General features: G+C 39.5%; 1 protein-coding gene across 1 annotated transcript; it reads left to right on the top strand.

The window, feature by feature from the left end:
* The first annotated feature begins 1,387 nt into the window (after positions 1-1,387).
* METTL14 (methyltransferase 14, N6-adenosine-methyltransferase non-catalytic subunit) lies at positions 1,388-23,857 on the top strand. The gene is made up of 11 exons (XM_069803987.1): positions 1,388-1,594; positions 2,056-2,144; positions 2,865-2,952; positions 7,830-7,910; positions 8,292-8,379; positions 10,857-10,947; positions 12,541-12,682; positions 15,175-15,267; positions 16,722-16,838; positions 19,526-19,736; positions 22,970-23,857. Exons 1-11 carry the CDS (start codon positions 1,406-1,408, stop codon positions 23,281-23,283), a joined length of 1,503 nt encoding a protein of 500 aa, XP_069660088.1. The 5' UTR covers positions 1,388-1,405; the 3' UTR covers positions 23,284-23,857.
* The last annotated feature ends 220 nt before the right edge of the window (positions 23,858-24,077 follow it).

Here is a 24,077-nt window from a genome sequence, read left to right as displayed (position 1 = left end):
GCATTTCTTTTTCCATAACATTTCCATAGATAGGACAGTATAGCTAGTAATGTATTCCCTAAGGAGATGAAAAAATCACCTCTTGGCATTTGGGGTTTTTAACATTTAAAAGCCCCATCATTTTTCTAGGATGTTCTTTACTAAGAAACTGAGTAGCTGGAAATAGTTTCTTTCTGCATTAATCTGCACTGCTCTAATTTCCTTCTCCTCATACATCTTTCTCAGTTTTAAGTTTGACCTGCATAATGTCATTGACATGTATACCATAAATACCACCTGAAAATAAAAAAAGAATAACAGCTTGTATCACAAAAGCGTGATGGTATCTGGCACTAAGATACCAGCAAAGGAACACCATGCTCCATATAAGAGAGAGCTGAATGTCCACATCTTTGGGTCTGACAATTACAGGAAAAATTGGTCTATTTCAGGAGAGCAAACATTAGCATTAATTCTAAATGTTGAGGTAATCTGTAATGTTTATTCTTTTGGTGTTTCCTTTTGCGAGATGCTAGGAACTGAAGTTTGTTGCACAACTTTTGAATCCAGACTGCGGGCCTTTATTTCAATCTTCATGCTTGTAGTATGACTAGCTGTCAGAATGAAAATCAGCATGCAATATAAATTATGCACATTCACAGACAGACAATAAAATATGAGAGGGGGGGAGGAGGAAGCAGGAAAAATACCAAAAATCAGATGAAAAATGCTTTAAAGATTTTGGAAAACTCCCTCAATCTGGAACTTTGTAAGCAGTCAGAAAGATGTGGGCAAAACGTAACAGCTGACCTGCCGATAACTACATTGGATATAAAGGATGTACTAGGGTGGGAGATGTGCATTCTGGCCTCAAGGGCGACTAACGAAATAAAACCCATTCCAGGTGAAACGAAGATATGGGCCCCCAAAATGCGGCAAATTGCAGTAAGCTGTCACAGCTGTGAAATACCTTGGAGAACAGCCCTTGCTGAAGAGACCTCTCCGAAGATTGTGCACAGCTGGTTGTCTGGAGCGAGCAATGGAACTCGTACTGCGGAGCTTGGGTGAAAATGAGTTTGGCGTCTATACTTGAACGACACTTAAACTGCATTAGAACGGGTAAGCAGCCTGCTCGCTGACTCCCGCAGAGTCTGGAAGTCGGGTCTCCGTCGGTCTGCAGCTAACGCGTTACGCTTCAGAATCGGTTTATCCGTAGCTCAGCGCTATCCTGTTCTGAGCTCGACCCCCGCGCCCCCCGGTGGCCCCCCAGCGCGGCAGGCCGTCGCTGGCAGGGGGAACGCCGCCTCTCGGGCGCCGCCGGGACCCCGCCAGGCCGCCCCACTGCTCGGGCCCCGGCCGCCGCTGCTCCGGCCGAGCAGGGCGGGCAGCCCCGTTCCCGGCCCGGCCTCGGCTGCCCGGCACCAAGATGGCCGCCGGCGCCACCGGCGCGGCGCGCGTCCGCCGCAGCCGCTCCATTGGAAGAGGGGAAGGAAGTGACGCACCGGCGGGAGCCCGGCGGAGCGGGGTGGCGGAGGCCGGCTGCGCGGCGATGAACAGCCGGCTGCAGGAGATCAGGGAGCGGCAGAAGCTCCGGCGGCAGCTCTTGGCGCAGCAGGTAGCGGGCGGAGGGAGAGGGGCGGCCGGGCCGTTCCCCGCCGGGCCGGGCCGGCTGGGCTGGGCTGGGCTGGGCTCGGCTCGGCTCCTCCGGCGGGCGCTGGAGCGCGTGGGCCCCGCCCTTCCCCGGCGGGGAGGGGGGCCGGCGGGCGCGTGCCGCCTCAGGTGCGACGGTTGGGCTGACGGCGGCGGGGCCGGGGGCTGTGTGGCGGCCGCTGGTGGGTGACGCGAGGGAGCGGTCCGGGCGACCGGCAGGCGGGCGGAGGGGAGCGGCGAGCCGCCGGGGTGGGGGTCGCCCCTCGGTTCGGCCCCGCAGCCCCGGTGGGAGAGGGGGTCGCGGGCGGGCGGGCAGGAGGAGGTGCGTCAGGTTCAGAGAGGGGCCCGGCGGCCGCCCGGTGGTTGGAGGGGGGACGTTTTAATCGGCGGTGACTGAGGCTTGAGTTCGCCTTGCCCGTTGTGCAGTTAGGAGCCGAAAACGCGGACAGCATCGGTGCCGTGCTGAACAGCAAAGATGACCAGCGGGAGATCGCGGAGACGAGAGAAACGTGTAGGTCAGTATCGGTGTGCAGTTTCTGTTAGAAATCAAGGGGATGCAGGCCTTTGAAATAGGATGAGATTGCGGTCCAAAGAGCCAAACAAAATCTTGCCGTTTATTTAAAAACGTACAATTCGGTGAATGGAAATGCTTTGGTTACTCAAATCTGAACTCTGAATAAAGTGAGTAGGGCTTAGTCATTCACTTTTAACAAGCCGTTTGGAAACCAAGGCTAACTTTTTGCTTCCTGTGTTAAAAAGCTCCTGCGGAGCAGAACCGAGGTGTGAATTCAGAGTGTGGCACCTGCATTGTCCTAGAGCCTTTATACTTTTACCAAGAGCAGTCACGAGGCAGTTTAGTTTAAAAGTTCTTACGGAACAATAGACATGTCTAGGATAGAGTAGCTATTGCTTATTAATTCTCACATGCAACAGTAATTTTCTTGTGTGAGCAGGCTTAATTTTGTATATGCGCTGCTTTTGTTAAAATAAGCTGTACCTTTCAGAACAGAAAAAAATGAGAAAGCGAGATACCTGTTTTCAGGAGTCCTGTCCTTAAGAAGTTTTGCTGGTGTCAAATACACTGAGAGAGGAATAACTTCTCATGTATAAAGTTTCAAAATAATTTCAAGCTTGTAACAGAAACATGTAGCCAAGGCAGATGATCAGAGATTTCTGAAATGCTCTCTCTGGAGAGAGAAACTTTTATATCAGGATTTTTTTTTGGTTGTTTATAGGGCTGCTTATGATACTTCTGCACCAAATGCAAAACGCAAATACCCAGATGAGGGAGAAGCTGATGAAGAAGAGATTGAAGAATATAAGGTGAGAAAAAAAGGAAAAACTTACTTTTCTCTGGTGTTCATGTGTCTCTGAGGGACTTACAAAATATGTGTGTGTGGTACAAATAACAATAAATGCGATGTGTATAAATACTTTAAAATAGACGTCCCTCAGTGGCATCTCCTTTGATGTCTTCCACTGCAGAGATCTAAGAGGGCATAGATGTGAAGTGGTTCTCTCCAGATATGGCTTAGGTGCATTGAAGTGTACGTGCACCAGAACCCAATGTTTGGAGGCTTAATTTAGTGCTGCTCCTAGGAGGAGGTAGGCTTGGGTGATAGTGCCCACAGGGAGTGGCAGTGTGCCATGGCTGGCTATCTTGTGTGGGAAGAAGTGGTAAAATATGTGTATGCTTGGGTACAAGCAAAAAAAAAAAATTTGACTGGAATTTCTTTGTCAGAAGAAAAGCTTGCGTTTAGCAAGAAGCACAGGCCATTGGATGAGAATAAAGGGAGGCTGAGGGTATCTTCTAACCTGCCTGTTAAGTGCAAAAGGATGCAGTTCTGGGTGAATGGAAGAAATAAGGGATTCTAAGGGAATGGAAGTAAGAAGCTTGGTTTGGGGTATGCTTTAGATATCGAAAATATCCAGGAAAAGTTCAGTTTATAACAAAACGCTTCTGTGGTCACTGAAGAATGAGTGGTTGTCATACTCTCCTGCCCTTCATTTTTCAAATGTTCATCCAAGAGCTATTTGACAGCTTTCTTGTTTCACATCCAATGTGATGTTTTGGCTAAGATGAGGGGTAGAGAAAGGAGGTTAAACAAAGGCATGGTTATGATACAGCTGTCTTTCTGATTTGTGTCTGTGATCTTGTTGCAGCATATACACTCCCTCTCCCTTTTTAACTTGTCCTAATAACCTTGCTTCTGTGGTTAAGTAAAATCGCGGTCAGTGCATTTATAAAATAACGCGGTGTCTGCTGTTCTCTTGGATGCCTAAGAATAGTAATTTTTTAAATATGAGGCCTTGGTACTGTTACATTTGTGTTCAGGTTTATAAATCTTTCTGTAATAATGTCTATCTTCTATCTTACTAAAACAAAAAGTTAATGTATGACAGGATGTTTTTTGATGACTGACTCTTAAAGTCTATCTGTAAACAGACATTCTTTTTAACAGGCTAGGCGTTAGTCTGTACGTCTTGTTTAGCAAACCAATTAAGTCACCATCTCGGAGAAGGGATTTAGAGAGTACATGCACTATTTGTGGAGTGGGGTTTTTATGCTCACATTAGTGATCAGTTCATATCAGTTTATTTTGCTCCTTAACCAAGTATGTGGTTAAACAACTGACTTTTTTTTCTGTGAAACATATGTGGATAAGTCACTTCAGTTGGCAAAGCACATGACTCTTATCACTAACATTTTCTTCATTAGCTTGGAGAAGACTTACCCTGAGGTGGGCTGTAACCACTTGCAAGTGGTCAGACTCTTGCGATATTGTTGAAATTGAAGAATATTTTAATAACACTAGCTTGGGCCAGCTTCAGTCGAGCAGATGAGTAGATTTAAGTAACTTGAAACCCCCAAGTAGAACATCTATAGTGGAGTCATCAGCTGTTTTCTGCAGACATTTCTAATTCCCTATTGGCAAGGAGTTAAGAACTTAGTAAAATCCCATCTGTATTTATGTAACTTTTTCCTTAGTACTTTGAGCTAGTTTAAATTTAGTCTTGTAATACGAACTGATACAGAAATCTAGATCCTTATGGTATCAAGCCCTATTTAGATTGTGTTCAATACTCCTTAAAAGTAGTAAGAGACTTAGCTATTAGTGTTGCAGACAAATATTGCACGTTTGTCAGCTTTGTTAGGAAAATTAGAGGCGAGTATTTCCGATGTAAAGTGACTCGTATGTCTCTAAAACCCTGACTTGCGGTGTTGGGTTCTACATGATGATATTAGTTAATCCTCTGAAGTGGTTTGAAATTTTTGTGCCCTGACTTCAGATTTGGTAGAAATGAATGTGTCCTCAAACCTCAACTGCTCTAGCTGGACCCTGAGCATCTAGCTGTAATTGCTGGTGAAGATGGGTTACTGTGAAGATACAACATTGTTGTTACCACAATGCAGTGTGATGGCGCAAGGTCTGCAGGGGTAGAGTGTGTGGATGTGGGCATGAAACCTTTAAACAAATGTAGTTGGGTGTTTTAGAGGATTTCTGTCAGGTTCTAGTCTTCCAAATGGAAAGTGAAGTGAGCTGATGGCTCCTAAATGCCTTGTGCTGATGTTTTGAGGGAAGGCTGAACAGCAACATTGACTTTTTTGTTATATGGGGGAAGTGTGAGAGCAGTTTTTGAGATGGAAGGTGAAGTATGTTAATCTTCTCAGCTATTTAGGAACATCTGATGCAAAAAAAGACAATGTTTTTTATTTTTTGTTTTTATGGGTTTGGTTTGGGTTTTTTTTGTAGAATAAGTGTACGTTCATAGTGATGGTTCTTAGTAAACATCAGGCTGATAGGAAAATAAAGGGCAGCAAGGCTGCTTGTTAAGCTTCCCACTGGCAGCTTGACTTCTGTTTTGGAGCCTGACTCTGCATTGCAAACCATAGAGGTGGGAGATAGGGGAAGAGATGCATTATTGGCATAAATGAATAATGGGTATTTTAAGGTCAGAAAGTTGAAATGTGGTTCTAAAGAACTTCTACAGTACTCTCATTTTTGTGGAACTGTAACAGTTGTACTAGGGTTAGTTGGGGTCTCTGGTCTGTATTTGGAAGTGACCGGTAAAGGGACTAGGCTATCTGCTGCCACTCCCAGGCTTTTCATAGCCTTCTGAGAGTTGTGATTGTTGCTCCACCTCTCCCCTTCCCCAGGTGAATTTACTCAATTGTTTGAACCTGTGTAAATGTCTGGTATCAACCGTGTTTTGAGGCAAAGAGTTCCGGAGTTTTAACTTTGTATGAAGTACAAAAATACCTGCGGTTCAAATTCACTGTCTGCCAGCCTAATTCGATAGAGCCCTGTTTTACTTTGTTGCTGCAAGCGGTGGCCTGCGAGCTTGTAATGCTTCCATGCAGTTGTTCTGGAGGCTGGAAAAACCTTACTTGGTTGAATCATGATAATTGCTTGATGTATCTCTAGTTATTTGAAAAAACTATATGCTTGAATATTGTGGGTAGTTTTTGTTTCCCTAACTCAGCACCAATATACCAGGTTTGGAAAACAAGGATGATTAATGTACAAGAACCTAGTATTTTGTATTAATTTCATTCTGTCTCTACTCTGACTGTGTCCTTTTCCCTTTGAAAGTTGTTGGTGTGGGCTTTTTGTTTGTGGCCACAAGACTTTTTTTTTTTTTTTTTTTTTTTAAATCACTTACGAAGGCATAAAGAGAACTGGGATGACTCAGAAGTAGGTATCTAACAGGTGCTTATCATCAGATGATTTAGAGGATGATGGAAGAGGGGAAACAGGTGTGTAAGCTTATGATGGCATAAGCAGTTTTTAGTAAAGCTCAAGCTTTCAGCTTTTTTTGCCTGATTAACACTTGCTGCTGCTTGTCTGCTGTTCATTCCTTTTCCTTGTAAACACTGTTGCTGTTTCTGATAGTAATTTTTTTTGGTCTGGTTAAACAAACAAACAAAAGACTATATCTCAGTAAGTTCTTCACCTGAATAATGGGGAGGGGGAATCTGTGACCTGTTAATCACAGTAGGCATTTCAGAAGTTGGTTCAAAGCCCTGATTTGGGAAGAGCTTATTTTAAGATTTCAACAGCTAGAGGGATCAAAATAGGGAGAACACTTAATTTTTCATTCTGCATTCAGACAGCTTGTGTAGCATAGGGTAAATGCAGCAGTAATAATAGCCTCTTCTCTGCATCTTTTGACTTAATATGTATGTTGGGGGGGAGAAGTTGAGTTCTTTTCTGTGAGAAATCTTGTTCTCCATCTCTCCTTTTATTTTGGTGTGTTAAAATGTCTTTTTTTTTTTCTTAAATATTTTGGCCTTGAGACTGCTTTTCTCCTCGCATGAAGCACTATATTAACTGATTAAGATTTCTGTTGTAATCAGTAATGTATAAAAGAGCATATGCATCCTACTAACATATGGTAGATGATATTTAGTAGTTCTTCAGTTTTACTTATATATACTGGGTTGTTTCAGGATCAGTGGGAAAACAGAAAGTGACATGAAGAAACGAGTCTCTTTTTTGTTCCTGTTCTAAGTCAGATGTTCAGAGTATGTCAGTGTGACAGATCTCTGAATTCCAGAAATCTGATGAGTGAACAGTTGGTGACACACTAACTGGGGGAAAAAATTGCAATACAATTCCTGTTTTCTGTAAATTTTGAGACTACAAAATGGGAATTTAAAAGTTACTTTTAAGGACAGTCCAAATGAAATACTGGCTTGTACCATGTGCTGTTTCTGCAAAGTGTGGACTTTAACAGATTTATATAGAGAACATGGTTTCCTGCAAAGGTTGGAACATAAGAGATGATTGAATGGATATAAATGTTCAAAGGTTCTACTACAGAAGAACTTCAACAAAATAAATCATTTGCTTTAGTCCAAGGAGTGAAATTTTGGGGGGGACAAAAATTAAAAGTTCTACACCTTGTAAAGCACTGTCTACACTGTCAGGGTCTAGAAATGAAGGATTTCTTACTTTATGTTTCTTTCAGAGGCCTTTCCCAGTAACAGTCTCCTCATTAATGAGAGACAGACCTTTTTGGGAATAGGTAATTTTTTTTTTTTCCCCTTCAAAGCTGGAGTTGGAACCATTCATGATCTGCTGTTTTAGGAGACTTCTGTTTGTAGACAGCCCACTTCTTTCCTTAAGAAGCAGAATCATAATGAGGAGAGAAATGGTGTGGTCTTGCATACTTATAATATCTGCTTTATTTCCAAGGATGAAGTAGAGCTGCAGCAAGATGAAGAGAACCTGCCCTATGAAGAAGAGATTTACAAAGATTCCAGTACCTTTCTTAAGGTGAGCTGCTTTTGCAATTAGAAGTCTAGTCAAAGCTGGCATAGTTGTGTTAACTTTTCTTCTGCAGTTGATGGCATTTGAAATACAGCTTTAAAGGCTGAAGTAATTGACTGGAATTCACAAGTGCAGAAGTTTCCTGTGAAAGATATGACTAAAGATGTGTCTCAACTTAGAATGAGCCGTAGTAATGGTGGGCCTGATTTGGAGCTAAAACCGCAATGACAGTCTTGACTAGCGTAGCTTATAAAGGCATGTTGAAAAGAAAAAAAAAAAAATTCTGTTACTTTCTCATTTATCAGACTAACACTTGTAGAGTGTGTGTGTGTGTGTATGTCCAGTTATCTCCCTGTTGGTCTCACTGAACTCCCTTTTATTCTCCAGGGTACTCAGAGCTTAAATCCACACAACGATTACTGCCAACACTTTGTGGATACAGGACACAGACCACAGAACTTCATCAGAGATGTTGGTATGGCATAGTCAGTAACTGTTTGAAGATAACTCATTTTATTTGATAGCGCTTTTTCTTTCCCTTTTTAATTCCTTACAGTTACTAGGAAATGTAGATACACATATACTTCATAGTTTTGTCTCTCTCTGTTCATATCAATAAACAAATTTATATGAATTATTTTATTTTTAATCAGTTAGGAGGTGATTATTACCCAGGCTTTTCTTACTTTGGGTTATATTTGAAAGTATTTAATGAGGAGGATTTTTTTCAAAATTAAGCTCTTTTTGTTCCAGCAAGTAGATGAGTCTAGCGAACAGATCTTGAAACCTTTGGAAGTTTGAATAACTGACTTACAGTTCAGCTGTTTCCTGGACTGGATTGCCTCCAAGAATGCATGTAGCATGTAAAGTATGGAAAATACTTATATTTAAGTCAATAAGCAATATGGATAGTATTTACCAGCTAAATTATGTAACTGCTGACAACTCATTAGAAGGCCCAACTTATTATTGAGTTTAGAGAATGTTATTTTTTAAGTTTACATTCATCCAGCCATCGCTGACCTCGTTATTGAAATCTTGCTTTATTAGACCTGAATTTAATCTAAAACTAAGGTACGGTTTGGTCCCGTTTCCCAGAATGGGTGCCTGCAGTTTTCTGCAACAGTTCTCTGTATTTTATCAAGTTTAAGATTGTCAGGGCAAGTGTGGTGTGTCTATAGATGTCAGTCCAAAGAGGTTCTGTTTGCCTGTTGAGGCAGTTAGTTTGTTCTCTGTGTTTTTCGAATGCTTCTATGAAACGTACCTGGATGCTTAGTATGAAAAACGCGCTGTTTTGACTCAGATGCGTCTTTATCCAAAAAGCATTTGGGCTTCACAGTTATGTACTTGAGGTAGTTATACACTGTTATTTGAAATGAGTCTGAAGAAATAGCAGCCCGTATTATTTACTCTGACTTCTCTGCTGCATAAAGAATTGTGAGGGGACAGGACAAATTGTTATATGAGCAGTTAGTCTAGACCCTTTATTACACATGAGGTGTGTCAAGTTGCGTATTGGTTAGCATACATTTTCTACATGATGATCAAAACTCTGCTTAGGTGCTACTGTGTAACTGGACAAAAAGCTGTGGGGAAGTAGTGGTTCCAGAACACCCAGTTCGAGCTTTTTGATGTTGCTGTTGGAAGAGAGGGAGAGACCTGTGGGTTTTGTTTCATTTTGTTTGTTGGTTGTGGGGTTTTTGTGGTTTGTGGTTGGGTTTTTTTGTTTGTTTTGTTTTTTTATAAGTGAAGTCATCTTGATTGAAAATTCATTTACACCTATTGCTTAGCTGCTGATAACTGGCTTTCATTTCTGCTGGTCAGGAGTATTTGACTTGCACCAGCTGGAAGCAACATGGCAGTGGAAATCAGAACAACACAGTGGTGTTTGAGATGTAATGTATTTAAGGAAAAGAATGAAAACAACTTTGGGGTATTTTATGCACATGTAATAAGAGATAATAAGGTTGGATACTAAGAACTTCGCTTTTACCAGTGTGATGCTAGGGTTGGGAGTTCAGAAGTTTGAATTAAAATAAGGAGAGGGATGAAGGGTTGTGGGGTTTGTGGGTTTGGGTGGGTTTTTTTGTCCCTCTGGATTAGGACCATTTGAAGTTGTAAATTTAAATTTACATGAAGCTTTGTAAGTAACTCCTACTAAAGTTGAACTGATACCACTTGGGAGGCTGGAGTGGTACATTTTTGGTTTGTGCTGAGCCTGCTGCTAGCAATAACAAAAACATACTATCTCTACTTATTTTTTGAAGGGGGAATGTAATGTACTGAAAAGTTTGCTTGGTTTTTTTCTTTTTTTTTTTTTTTAAAAGTTTGCTGCAGAAAACCTAATTAGGGTTCTCCCTCTTGCATCCTGTACATATGAAAGGTTTGAAAATTAACATCATAAAGCTAAGTCTAGGAACCCAATAAGTAAATATACATGTATCCAAATCTTCATGACTGACACCAGAGTACCAAATCTCAATATAAGGGTTGCCTAAGGGTACCAGCTGCACCCCAGTTGCTGCCTTAGAAGTAGTCTTCAAAAGTTAAATAAGAGTGTTCTGTAAATTAATGTTAATTAGATCTTAATAAAATTTATGGGTGGGGGGATAACAAAATAACTTTCTCCTATCATTCTGGCACTTTTAGTTTAAATGAAAGATTGTTTCCTTCTGATAAAAGGAGTTGTGAACTCATGATCACTGTAGTGCTCTAGAGAAGATTAGAGCATAGAGACTACATTCAGTAACAGCCATAATTAACTGGGTGAAGGCAGGAGGCTTTTGTGAAGAACTGAACAAAAAACTGCTTTGAAGGGTTTGGTTTGTTCTAACAAAAATTAAAATGAGGCTAAGTATTAACATTTGGACCTATTTAGAATGCTGGACAATGCTTAATTCATACAGATTTACTCTCTAAGTAGTTGTTAACTTCATCTTTTCTTCTTCTTAGGCTTAGCAGATAGGTTTGAAGAATATCCAAAACTTAGAGAGCTCATCAGGTTGAAGGATGAGCTGATATCTAAATCTAACACTCCTCCCATGTAAGTGTTCTTGTGGAAAATGCCTTTCTTCTCCAGACCTGTTTGAAATTAGCTGTCTGCTTTGCAAATCTCTTATCTTTAGCACCTGCTCAGAATTTACATTTTCTATTTCTGTTTGTATATACAAATTAATCAATTGAAACTTCAGAATAATAAAATCAGTTTGGTTTTGTTAGTTTAGACTAGTTGTTCAATATCATATATAAACTAGATTTTCTTTCTAGTATGTGATTATTTATAGTATCTAATGCTTTGGTTTTTAAGACCAAACTGTCAACTGATTGAGCTGCAGGCTTTAAGTTGGGAACTAAAAGAACATTGTATGATTGTGAATCTAATGATATCATGCAGTTTACAGTAACAAGAAAAGCTTTAAAAATTTGGCCTCTTAATATAACTTTAGTTGGTTTTGTAACAGCTTTTTTTTTTTTTAAAATGTTCAGCTGTTATCTTAGTGTCCATTAATCAGATGTTACTTTGTAGTTTAAGACCAAAAAATGTTTAGGCTGGCTGGAAGTGATTTGTCCTATCAACTTCAAGTTACCTCTGAGTTTTTGCTGAATGTTAGACACAGTATAAGCATGCAGCATGTTACTGCCAGGAATTTGAACCTATCTGAATGTGAGCCTAATGCTTTTAATATACTCTAGTCCTAATCTGTACTGAGTAAAATAGTGTTATTTCATGATAGTCACATGACAAACTCTGAAATAGTTGTCTGAACAATTGAGATACAAAGTGCAAAACTCAACTTGCTATTTTGAAGTTAGATGTGTTTTGGCATTCTTAGCCTTAAAGCACAAAAGGAGGAAAAATAGTAATCAAATGCTGCCTTCTGATAACACCAAATACACTTATGGAACAATAATCTCTTCCAGACACTTTCTTAGGAAGGGGGATGTGGTGGTCTGCTAATCAGCTATTTTAAGGTTAAAGGTATTGAGAGGAGGGCAGTGTAATTTTTTTGAGAGGGATATAGCAGTGAGTGGTGGGCGGGTGCGGAGGCCAGTCGTAAAAGTGCATTTGAGCGTGTATTTAATAAAATCAATGTGTGTGGGAATTACGCTTTTGTTATAGGGATAGAGAAATACATTTCTACTCTATGAAAAGTAACTACATTTCTAGTATTCAGAATCTTCTGAATATAATATATAATAAATAGCAATTCTAAAAAAATGCCACTTTCCCAAAGTGAAGCAAAACAGAAGTCTGTTACCCAGGCAGCGAGTGTTTGCTTCTTAAATGTTGATGTTTTCTCCTATATAGTCCATGGATGTACAGAAAGTTCAGTGATTCTGTACTAGATATTGTTGTATAGTCTGTGTGGGCATGTTTCCTGCTTGCTAAATTAGAATCCTAAAAACTGTTTATTGAGAGAGAGACTACTTTTAAAAAAAAGCTGATGCGACAGCATCCAGCCTAGGTTAAGTGAGCATGGGTTATGCATCTCCTCTGGATTTAGTGCTTTTGAGCTATATGAACTACACAGAAGACCCTACTCTTAACTGGCTACACAGAAGTGCTGTGTGGAGTGTAATTTTCAAACCACTGCTATAACTTGTCCAAACAATCTATCATCTTTTGTTTAAACAGGTACTTACAAGCGGACTTGGAAGCTTTTGATATTAGGGAACTGAAGTCCAAATTTGATGTGATTCTTCTGGAACCACCACTGGAAGAATACTACCGAGAGACTGGCATTACTGCTAATGAAAAATGCTGGACCTGGGATGATGTAAGTATTTTTCTTGCTGTGAAAAGGATTTCGTACGTGTATTTAAGAAAGTAGTGTGAGGATTTAATTTGGTATCAAAATATTTGAGCTGTGTTTTAAGGAAAAATAGGATTTTTTTTTAAAGAAAAGTCTAGATTCTTATAAACCGAAGTTTTATATTGTATGTATGCCTACACTCTTTGTGTTAAAAGACTTTTTTTTTTTTTTGAGGCGTTTAATGAATTAAATATACCTTTTGTTCTCCCTGAGCCTGGTTGAAAACTGAAAACCAGTAATAGCGGGTTTTCTCCCTACCCTCAAATTCCGTCAGTTTTCTTTTCTGTTTGGTTTTTGCTGTTGTAATTCAGAATATGCATTGTAAATACTCCCTTGTTTCTTGAGATTCTGGAAGAGAGTTTTGAGGTATGCTTTTCAATATGCTGGTCTTCAAGTCAAAAGAGTAGATGAAAGTGCTTCACTGACATACCTCCTTTCTCCAAGGTATTGATTGGGTAGGAAATTTTAACAATCAAACCAATTGTAATCCTGAGAAGCCTAACAAAATAGATGAACCTTACTTGTGGAATTTTTTCTTGTACGTATGTGTTCCCTTACTGTTTAGTCACATCAAAGGTTTTGTTTTTTTGAAGCCATGTTGATTTCTGACCCCTTTTTGGGAACAAGGAGGGATCTTAATGTGCAAGATGTGATCTTTTTTGAGATGGCTGTTGGTGCTGTTGTTTTATTGTGCTCTAGTAAACTTTTAGAGAATTGCTTAAGAGAAAAGATCTTAAACTTCATTCTGTAGTAATGCATGTGGATGCTTGTAAAGAAGGAAATGCTCAAGATGTATTGATAAGTAACTCCATTCTGTATCTTTCCATTTTCAATAAAGTCAGCTCTCCAAAAGTAAGGTGAGGGCTGGAGGCTGTGAAGTGCTGGATGTCATCAAGTGTAACAATTTGATGACACAAAGCCTGCTGCCGAGTTTCCCTGTCCTTCAAGATTGAACTGGAGAATTCTTTCACTTGAGCGTTAAATAAAAAAACTTGTAATGCTAGTGTCAAATAGTGATAAATTGGCTCTACTCTACGTACCTACACTTTACTCATTTTAAAAAAGAAAACAACAAAAAAACCACAAACAAAAAAAAACCCCAAAACCCAAACAACCCCACCCTCGCAACAAAACAGACAATCTGCAATAGAGAGGAATAGCTGATTAAAAAAATGTTTGCATAACAATGTCAGGAATTCTTAGGTTCAGGCATATCAGTGAGAACATGCAACTAATAAATACCTTTCAAATACTGTCTCTAAATAATAGGTATGCAGGACTATGCATTAGCAGCAAATTTGTCATAATATAAGTGAATTAGTAGATTGAAGCAGTTGTTGCTGAGATTTTCTTATCTGTGTTCTATGTGGTTTGGGGGAAGGGGATGACGGTGTTACTTCAAACTAGATTTAGTTTGTCTGTAGGCCGAAGCCTGCACATGCATAACTTCAGAAGTGGATCAGTCAAATGAAAGAACATGAGTACACAATAAAATTCGATCCACCTTTAAGAAATGAATTTGAAAACAAAGGCATTCATGCCTGTGATAAGAGACTAGGTAAGTACATGATAAGGAATAGGTAGCTTCTGTGTTAGCCGTTGTGTTACATCAGGCAAAAATGGTGCCTGGCAGTGTTGCCTGGGGAAAAAACATTCCATCCTAATGGAAAAACTCAAAGTGTTGGAGGCAGGAGTCATCTTAGCTGGGAGTTATATCCTCTTAGAATGGCTTCTACTGCATGATTTTTTTTTCTTCACAGTGGCATTGAATGAAGCTTGATTTGATGTGTTAGCAAGTTACAGATGAATCTTTTCAACTCGTAATGAGTAACAGATGCTTTGCATCTGAAGTTATTTCATCCTGAATGTTACTCATTTGTGACTGTTGAACCACTGTCCTGATAAATTATTGCTGCTTTTTTCCTGAAAGTGAAAATGGAGAGAATGCCTTTCCTATATAGTAAGAGGAATTAAGCTGTTGTTTGTTTTGTTGTTGTTGTTTTCTTAATAATGTGTCTTCACAAGCTTCACATAAGTAACTTCAGGGCTGAAAAGAAACGGAGCACTTTTGCTCTGTTGTTAAATTTTTTTGCTACCAATGGAATGATAAAATGAAACAGAGGTTTGGGGGGGGGGGGAATCATGTGGGTTGTATTAGTCTTTTAAGTCTAGAATTTTCTATACAGATAATTATTCTTTTTAACAGAAATTCTAAGCTGGTAATCAGCTATGTTGAAAATACCCACTTGGGTACTGATAAAGTAACTTTTACAACATACTTTGTGGAAAACAATTTTAAGAAGATGGCCATGAATGGTATATAGACTAATATCTTAATAAAAGTGCTTCCTGATGTTTCTGGGATAATGCTTCAACACTTGTTAAGTATTCTTCCTGATATAATTGGCATTTTATATTTAATTCAGAAACACTTTTATTACTATTACTATTATTAGATCATGAAACTGGAAATTGAAGAAATTGCAGCCCCAAGGTCATTTGTGTTTCTGTGGTGTGGTTCAGGCGAGGGTCTGGATCTTGGCCGAGTGGTAAGATGATGTTTTAATTTAATTTATCAGGGACAGGCTTAAGAGTTTATTTTTATCATTGGCTTTTTCTGTATAGAATTCTCAACTGTAACTGCTGAGAGATGTTTTGTTACTGTGGTAGAGGATATGTAATTTTAAGTGGATTAAATAAATTTAAGTGTATCTGGCATTAACTGTTTAGATACTGTTATTTTCCAGATGAGTTGCTGTGACTGTGTGAGGAAGTATAACTCTACAGGGTCTAGAAAGCTGTACTGCTGTCTTAGTTTTGATGTATGCATGTTGCCATAGCAGAAGTTTGAGTGCATTTACAACTTCTTTTTTTTTTTTTTAACAGAAGTCTTAATAGTTTTCTGCCAGAAATATTCATGCTAGTAGAAAGGTGCTACTGTTTCATAAAGTAAGATAAAACTGTGTGCAGAGCACTGCTTATTTTCAGAAAACACCTAGAGTTTAAGTAGGTTTACTCTTAGGGAGCTCTCTGAAGTTTTACTTCCCTATAAGACCTGGGAGTTTCAGATCAATCTTTCTGCATGCCAGGGTAGCACTGCTTGTGTTGGGGATGGTGGAATAAGAATTTCCAGTCAGCTCTTGCTGTGCTGAAACATTCTTTGCTTAGTTTGAGCAGTGCTTTCTGTTAGAACAATATGGCATTTGTTAAAGGACAACATGTGGTTACTAATCTGTTTGCTTTATCTGCTTTTCACTCTGAGGTTGGTTAAAGTACCTATTTCGGATAGTTTTTGGTCATAGGCATACTCATAGCAGCTGGATAGTTCTTGAATACAGCACTAGGCAAATGAACTTAAGTCCTTAATGTCCAATTTCCTCCCTTTCCAAGACTACACTTAACAGGAGTTAAGGATTAAAAAGTCAAGTCAGGTTTTGGGGTTTTTTTTTTTTTTAGTGTTTTGGTGGGTTTTTTGATGTTTGGACTTTGTTGGGGTTTTTTTTGTTTTTGTCTGGGGGGGGGCAGGTTTAACAGATACAGGAAAACCCACAAAATGGTAGCAAAGGCTTTTGGCTGTTTATCTTCCTGTTTATAGAATTTTACATTGATGTGAAAAACAACCAGAGTGCAGGTAGTAGTGGAGACAGGGCCAAGGCAGCTGATAACTATGCTGCTCAGCCTGATTTTGATTTAAATTTAAGTGTCACTAGGTAAAAATGAATGCAGAGTTCCGTAGGGGATCTGTGCAGTGGTTAGATATTTTAAAAAAAAAAAAAAAAAAAAGCATAGACAAGTCGATGTGCATGTAAGCTTTTTTTGGGGTAGGGGGAGGCAGCTTGACAAAACACAGTACAGTCATGCCAGTAAACTGTTCCATTCACCTGTGAGAAATTTCTCTTTCAGCTATGCTTTAAGAAAAGTCCAGTACCTCTATGAGTGTTCAGTTTAGGTTACTTAAGTTTTTGTTGTAGTGTGAACTGTTTTATCTGTCTGTAATATTTAGTGTCTACGCAAATGGGGTTACAGAAGATGTGAGGACATTTGTTGGATTAAAACGAATAAGAACAATCCTGGAAAGACCAAGACTCTAGACCCTAAGGCTGTTTTCCAAAGAACCAAGGTAAAGGTTTGGCTCAGTTTCTCCTCTGTTCCCATCCTGTTTCTTTGTGCTCATGAAATACCTGGTGCCCCACTGCAGTTGGTGACTCTTTCAGGAAAGCGGACGTGAGGACTTCAGAGTTCTGCTCTGCAAAGTACATTATATGGAAATAAACATATTCATAGGATGAATGATGAACTTCTGTCCCCTTCTTGACTTTAGTCAGTGTGAGGTATAGAAGTTTTATCTACATTTAACACTGTTTGGTAAATTTCTATTATAGTCCTCTAAATATGATAGTCATTTGAGCCTTGTTGAAATGCAGAGAGCTGAGGAGGGTTCATACATTGATGGAACAAGAATGAAATGGAAAATGTCACTGTACATCACAATGTTTTCTACTTCTGGGTTGTTTTGGTTATGGGTGAATGGTAAATAAGCAGTTAGTCTATTAGCAATACCTTTTGTGTAAAACGCAAGCTCCTTTCCAGATTAGAGGAGAAAACTTGCTGGCAGAGGAACACCTTTTGAATGGAACTAAACTTAGCAGTAGAATTTGACTAAATTTAATGTCAAAAGATGTCTTTAAAACTGTAGATTATAAATGGATGTAGTCACAAAAAAACCCCACCAACCTCTGCAAGACTGGCTAATGGTTCTAAATACACACGTGCAAGTATGTGCCCAGAGCTTGAGCCAGATAGGACTGCTAGGGACCATAGCTCAGTCAGCATCTCCTGATTTCCTGAAGACAACTGTAATGCACAAGTGACAGAATTGGTCAGCTTGGTTTAAATTAAACAGTTTCTTAGGGAGGTGTTGTGGAGGATGTGTATTGAAGAAGGTACAGGGAAAAAGTGTTCTGACTTAAGAGACTCAAATGTGTGTTGTTCAAAAACTTAGAAAATATAGATAGGATTCATAAAGAATTGTTTCAGGTATATGTGGGTGTAACTGTGGCAGTTCTACTGAATACAGAGAGTTGGCTGACAATTTAATAATTCATAGTGTCATTAAACTCGGGACTCATTCCACATTCATTAATCATTTGTCAGTATTAAACATCCTCAACTCTGTCTCAGATTTGCCATTTTTTAGTAGTATAAACTTCCCTTTAAGATATCTGGAATCTTTCTCTGACTTGCATTTACATTAATCTGAAGTTTGTTTGAAAGTCTGTTGTATTAGTTATAAATATTTATAAGTATAAATATCGTGTGTTTATTGCATATAGTATTGCAAATATATGCAGCTCGCTCATGAAGGAGAGGTTAGAACTAACACAGGAGGTTTGGGGGGGGACTTTATGTCTTTGTTTAACAGAGGAGAGTAGTTTCTGGTATTAGAGAATTTCTCTGTTTATTGAGCAAAGGTTGGGCTGAGGTCACTCTTTATAATAAACATTGAAAATTGAGCTAGCTTATTCTGACTAAACAAATGGTCTGTTGTGCAAGATGTATTTGCCAATGATTACAACAGTAAATGCTGTCCTATGATGTTTAGTTTAGGCATCTCTCTAGATGGATGCTTTCTGCTGTGCCACCTGTTATAGAATCCAAGGTACTAACAAATGATATTACATGTGTTACAAAAAGAAAATGTTTTCTATAGTTTTTCTAAAGACTAGATTTACAAGGCTTTGCTTAATGGGTAATTTGCTCAGCAGTGTTCTGCCTTTTTATTTAGCTAAATTTAAGGTCTGAAAATCTTGTAGCTTGGGTGCAGTTCACCAACTGCATAGATTGATAGGTCACCTATTCTGCCTTCCATATTTATTCACTAACTCTTAAAACCCTTGCCAAAAATCTGGAAATTATTACATACTCTTGTTTGCAACGTTTTTTAGAGCTATCTGGCAGCACTTAGTGAATCATTGCTTTATGGTGCTGGGGAAAGTCGCTCATCTGAGTTTAATATTCCCAGAAGCAGAACTCTCAAATGAATATGTAGAACCCTCTTTTCATCCTGTACCAATTATGGTGATTCCTCATTCATAGATTCTACATACTAGTCACTTAAGTTGATCTACAATGTTTTAGAGGAAAGGAAAGCAATGCATATGACGGTTAAAGAACATTTTTAATGCTGATGAAGTTGATTGAGAGCGCATTGACAATTTGGTAGTGGGTTTACTTTTTTTCATGCAGCGATATCTCCTAGAAAGGAATCTGAGGGTGAAGGCTACTTTTGTAACAGAGGTACAATATGAAAAAATACATCTTATTTTCACTGACTGGCTGTTTTATGACTGAGGACTTTGAAAATTATTTGTATGAATAAAGTTAGGATCAGAATGCTGATACAAGTGTTAATCATAATTAACAACTGTTCCCTTACTCTTGCCATCACCTTCACCTTGTACTCTCTTTCCTTGTGGTGATTTCTCAGCCTTTCCAACTTGAAGCTCTAACTTTGCTGTAATTGAAGAAGTCCAAATACTTATCTCAGCCTCTATTTGAGTTTTACCACTTCATAGTGTAGTTCATCAAGCCAGATAGCTTGAACTACTCTCTGCTTTGTTTTGAAAAGGCTCTTTTGGTAGCTCCAGCTTGTTCTGTTCTTCTAGTTCATGCTTCAGTCTTTTCTCTGTGTAAGAGTAGGATCTACTCTGCTCAGAATTTCCTTTTCTCTCTATTGTACTCGGACATCTGTGCTGTAGCTGCGTGTGCGGCATGTGACAGGTACTCTTCTGTGTTCTGTGTGCATAGGAGCACTGCCTCATGGGCATTAAAGGAACTGTGCGCCGCAGTACAGATGGTGACTTCATCCATGCTAATGTTGATATTGACCTAATCATCACAGAAGAGCCTGAAATTGGCAACATAGAAAAACCTGTAGAGATTTTTCACATCATTGAGCATTTCTGCCTTGGACGACGACGTCTTCATCTTTTTGGAAGGGACAGTACAATTCGACCAGGTAACTGTTATGTTTATTTTTGTCAAATAGTTAAATTTTTATTTACTTTAGTAACCCTCTTCCATCATCTGTGGCCACCTGATGGGTTCTGATGGAAGCTGAGACAATAATGGGTAATCCTAGTGCATGATTCCTTCTGCCAGGACTTGCACCAGCTGAATCACTGTGTATTAATACATAACCCCATTTCTCCCACCATGGGATTATGGTACCATGGAAAGCCAGATGAGCTTTCCACAGTGGAAATCTAGTCAGGAGTGAGAAAATCTACTGGATGGAGAAATTTCCCAGGTTTCCTGCCCTCCTGTTCAGATAACTAACTAGCCTAATGAATGTTCAGCAACAGAGGGATTGTGGCATCCCTTGACAGTTCTCCCAACGCTTTGACAGTAGCAAGGTGACTTCTGCTCTAGTTAATGTTCTGTCTTTCAAATAGCAGAAGATTTTGGTAGAACTAAAGATCTCACATGCGTATCTTTTTAGCAAGAATGGCTATCTTGGGGTGAATCCTCAGCCTGTGTTGCAGGAGCATCATAGAGAACCCTACTGAGTGATATTACAGTTAGGTTATAATTTCTGTTACTGTTATGTTTGGGAGCAAGATCAAGTCACAAATCCAGTTTAACACTGCTTACTGGTAAGTTTTGTTTTATAAATACTCATTTTTAGAAGTAAATACTTGCTCAGATGGTAAGACCTTTATGCTTTTGTTTTCTCCATGTTATCTCTAATTGAAAAATGCTGAAATTATTCTGTATTCTGCTGGGATACTGAAATGTATAATTTCTATCTTTTTAAGTTCCCATTCTGAATGTTTCCTTTCTATTACACTTTTATTTTTGGACTTAATAGTGAAGTAAACTCCACACTAGCTCTAGGAATTGAAATGTCTTTATCACGTGCAAGACAGAGTAGCAGAATTATCTGCTTGCAAAATTCGTATCAGTGTCCTAAAGGGCTTTCCAGACATATGTCATAGCTTAGACAGTAGATCTCAAGTTGATATATTTTTGGTTTATGTGAAGATCTGTCAGTCACAAAACAGTGCTGGTTGGAAAGCTACGACAACTATCAATCTTTTCAGAAGGAAGTTTTTTGTTAACCAATATTTTCGCCTCTTCATGTGTTTAATTCATCAGTGAGTATAACAAAATTCAGTTGAGACTTTTTTTCCCCATGTGCCATGTGTTTATACTTCTCAGAAGCATGGTTTCTTTCTCTAAGCTGATTTTAAATGCCTATGGACTTAGTGCTGGTCCTGTTGTCAGTATTTGAAGACCCAGTGTCTTACACTGGATGGTGCATCTGGCATGGTAAAAAACGTATAGAAATATATGGATCACATTGAAGGTAACTGCATTTTATTTATTTTGATGGTCAGGCCTCTCAGTTTATCATGAATGAGTGATGAAGGACTTTTAGTGCAGGAGAATACAGACTGGAAGAATAAAATCTATTTTGACACCTTTTTGGACTTGTGTATCTGTTGTCAATGACATTTCTGCCCTAAAGCCTATTGTGAAATACAGTTCAGCAGTCCTGTTTCTTTCAGCTGCTAATGGATGCTTGAACTGGCAGACTTTCTACCTTATGTTACGGGTAGCGTAGTCATACTTCCCCTACTGATGGGTACTGTGAGGGTTGGTCTCCGAACAATTCATGGTAACAGCATGCCCTTTTCAGAAGTAAGGGCAGGGAGTGGGGCAAGTGCTATAGCTGCACTTGCTTTAGGTTTGTTTAGCAGTTTTGTGTAAAACGTTTCTCCCCCAAATAGAGATTAATAGTCTGGATGGCAGAGGAGAAGTGGATACAAGTCCATCCATGGCCTGGTTTGCTGCCGGTGAATGCTAATACTATATATCAGTATACATCTGCAAGCAATAAGTTACCTAAATAAATTTCAAGGTGATGTTTCTCTCTTGCTCATATGACTAGGGAGTAGTGATTATTGGCCATTCCTATTCTTTGACTGGCCTTTGGCTTGAATTTTAATGATGATGTCAGTCTTAATTCTGTTGGCTACTGGGGTGTGTGTGTGTGTGTGGAAGGGTGCTGTCTTGTTTTGTAGGAAGACATTGTTCAGGTGTTACTTCAGTGCTGTTGTAGGTGAATTCTTATACATTAATGTCCCACAGGGACATGTTAGTCTGATTCAACTTTTGTATTTTTTAAATGTGGTGGTTACCCTGGAATTGCATTGCATACTTTAAATGCTATACTCATCACAGATCCTCACAGTGCTCTGTGAAGTATGAAAACCTAACCTCTCTCTCTCTCTCTTTTTTTTTTTTTTTTTTCCTTCCCCAAATAGGCAGGAAGCAAGATAAATGTTACGTAAACTCCTAGAGTAGAGAGAACAGTGTTAAAAGAACTGATCTTGGGGTTTTGTTTATTATTTTTTTTCCTTATAAGCATGTTGTTGAGATCACTGAACTATATTTTTCTTCATTAATATGTGATACAACTGAAAATTAAATTCCCACTGACATTTTTAAGCAGTCTGAGCCCCATTTTAGGTCCGAACACTACTTAAGCTCAAAATATGAAGAAATAGGAATGTGCTTGTTTTAAACGTCTGCCTGCCTTGATTCACTTGATGAAGCTGAAGTGCCCACTGAATGTTTGTGCATAAACAGGTTAATTTGACTCTTTAACCTCTTATATCATGTAGGCTTCAACAGAATTGTTACTGTGTTCTCAGATATGTGCTTGCAGCATGCGGGAGCATCTTGGCTGTGCTGTCACAACTGGTTTCTGGAGACAAAATTACCTAATTCAAGTTTACATGCCTTTTAAAAAGGGGAGAAGGAGGAGGATGACGACATTATTTTTAAACTAGACTAATTTACTGATCTGGTTTAGTCTGGTCCCAGACTGGAAAACATTGGGTTTGAAAACATTGTTGTGGTATAATAACAAGTAGGAAGGAGGGGGAAGGGGTCTTGTGAAACCACAGGGTGAATGTTCCCATAACCATGTGTAATTTAAGAAAACAAAACAAAAAAAACCAACCAAACAAAAAAACAACCCTTGGGAATACCAAACTAAAATTTTAACTTTTCAACAACTCTGGATTTTCTAGAGGCAACCTTCTCATTCCATTGAATACAGGTGACATGTCGATAAGTGTCTGTCCCTATCACTTAACTGTTCATTTACTGGCAAGGAGACAACAATGGCCTTGAAGCATGATGGTTTTTCTTGCTTTTGTTGACTCTGGTTTTGTTCCCTAGGTTGGCTGACTGTAGGACCTACCCTCACAAACAGCAATTTCAATGCAGAGACGTATTCTTCGTACTTCACAGCTCCAAATTCCCACCTGACTGGCTGTACCGAAGAGATTGAGAGACTTCGGCCCAAGTCACCTCCACCCAAGTCTAAGTCTGACCGGGGTGGTGGTGCTCCAAGGGGAGGAGGAAGAGGAGGGACTTCAGCAGGCCGAGGAGAAAGGGGCCGAGAGAGGAACAGAACTAACTTTCGGGGTGAGAGGGGTGGCTTCAGAGGGGGACGTGGAGGTACCCATAGAGGAGGCTTCCCCACCCGCTGATGACTGTTAGGTAATTGCTTCTTCCCCCCATCCTATGCCTCATCTCTGAATCTTTTTCTTAGTCTTGTTTTTGCTAAAGTGAATTATTCTGGGGACTTGAGCTAGATGACTTTTAAAACTGGTTTTGGTGCAAGCAGTTACAGATAGTCTGCCTTCCAGTGACCGGCCCGGCACATCCGCTCAGCTGGCAGGCAGGGTCCTGCACCTGACAGCACTAAACTCAGCCTCCCAACAGCTTCTATTTGTCCAAGCAGAGCGCACCATCTCTTCAAACCATGGATGGGATTGAAGTGAAGACACTCGCTCTTCCCTTATGAAACTTGCAAGTTGTAGGCTCCATTAACTCTATTCTTCTCCAAAACATGGATTCTTCTTCCTTCTCTGGAGGTGCAGGTTTGGACTGACTTGGATTAATACGGTGGAGTGGGCGTGAAATGCAGTTCTGAATTGCATGGCCGTAGCAGACTTACTCTCTTATTCGTGGAAGAAAAAGTGCTGTGTCTATACTGACGCCTATTTTAACTTCTTTGAAACCAAGGAGCAAACTGAATAAATAGAATTCTATTTTTTCTTATTTGGTTAAAATTTCCCAAATGATTCCTGGGAATAGGGAACAAGTTTATCTTTTGTGGTGTATATGCACTGACTTTTCATGTCTGAGGTGGGGAGAGTGGTAGTTCTGTGCAGTTGTCTTGTGCTTCATGGAAAGCAGGAACTTGTGTGTTTATGTGCAGTCCAGAACGTCTGCAAAGGTCTGTATAGCTGCTCGAGTAGGGATTTTCACCCAGCGTCTG

The sequence above is a fragment of the Haliaeetus albicilla genome, chromosome 1, assembly GCF_947461875.1.
Source record: "Haliaeetus albicilla chromosome 1, bHalAlb1.1, whole genome shotgun sequence".
Taxonomy (NCBI): domain Eukaryota; kingdom Metazoa; phylum Chordata; class Aves; order Accipitriformes; family Accipitridae; genus Haliaeetus; species Haliaeetus albicilla.
This window is presented reverse-complemented; position numbering and strand designations above follow the sequence as displayed.

Bases quoted from the DNA above. Each gene is read 5' to 3' on its own strand.
- METTL14 (XM_069803987.1), top strand. From the start codon at position 1,406: ATGGCCGCCGGCGCCACCGGCGCGGCGCGCGTCCGCCGCAGCCGCTCC. The intron at 12,683-15,174 runs GTAAGTATTTTT...TACTATTATTAG, and splicing joins AATGCTGGACCTGGGATGAT to ATCATGAAACTGGAAATTGA. The intron at 19,737-22,969 runs GTAACTGTTATG...TTTGTTCCCTAG, and splicing joins GGACAGTACAATTCGACCAG to GTTGGCTGACTGTAGGACCT.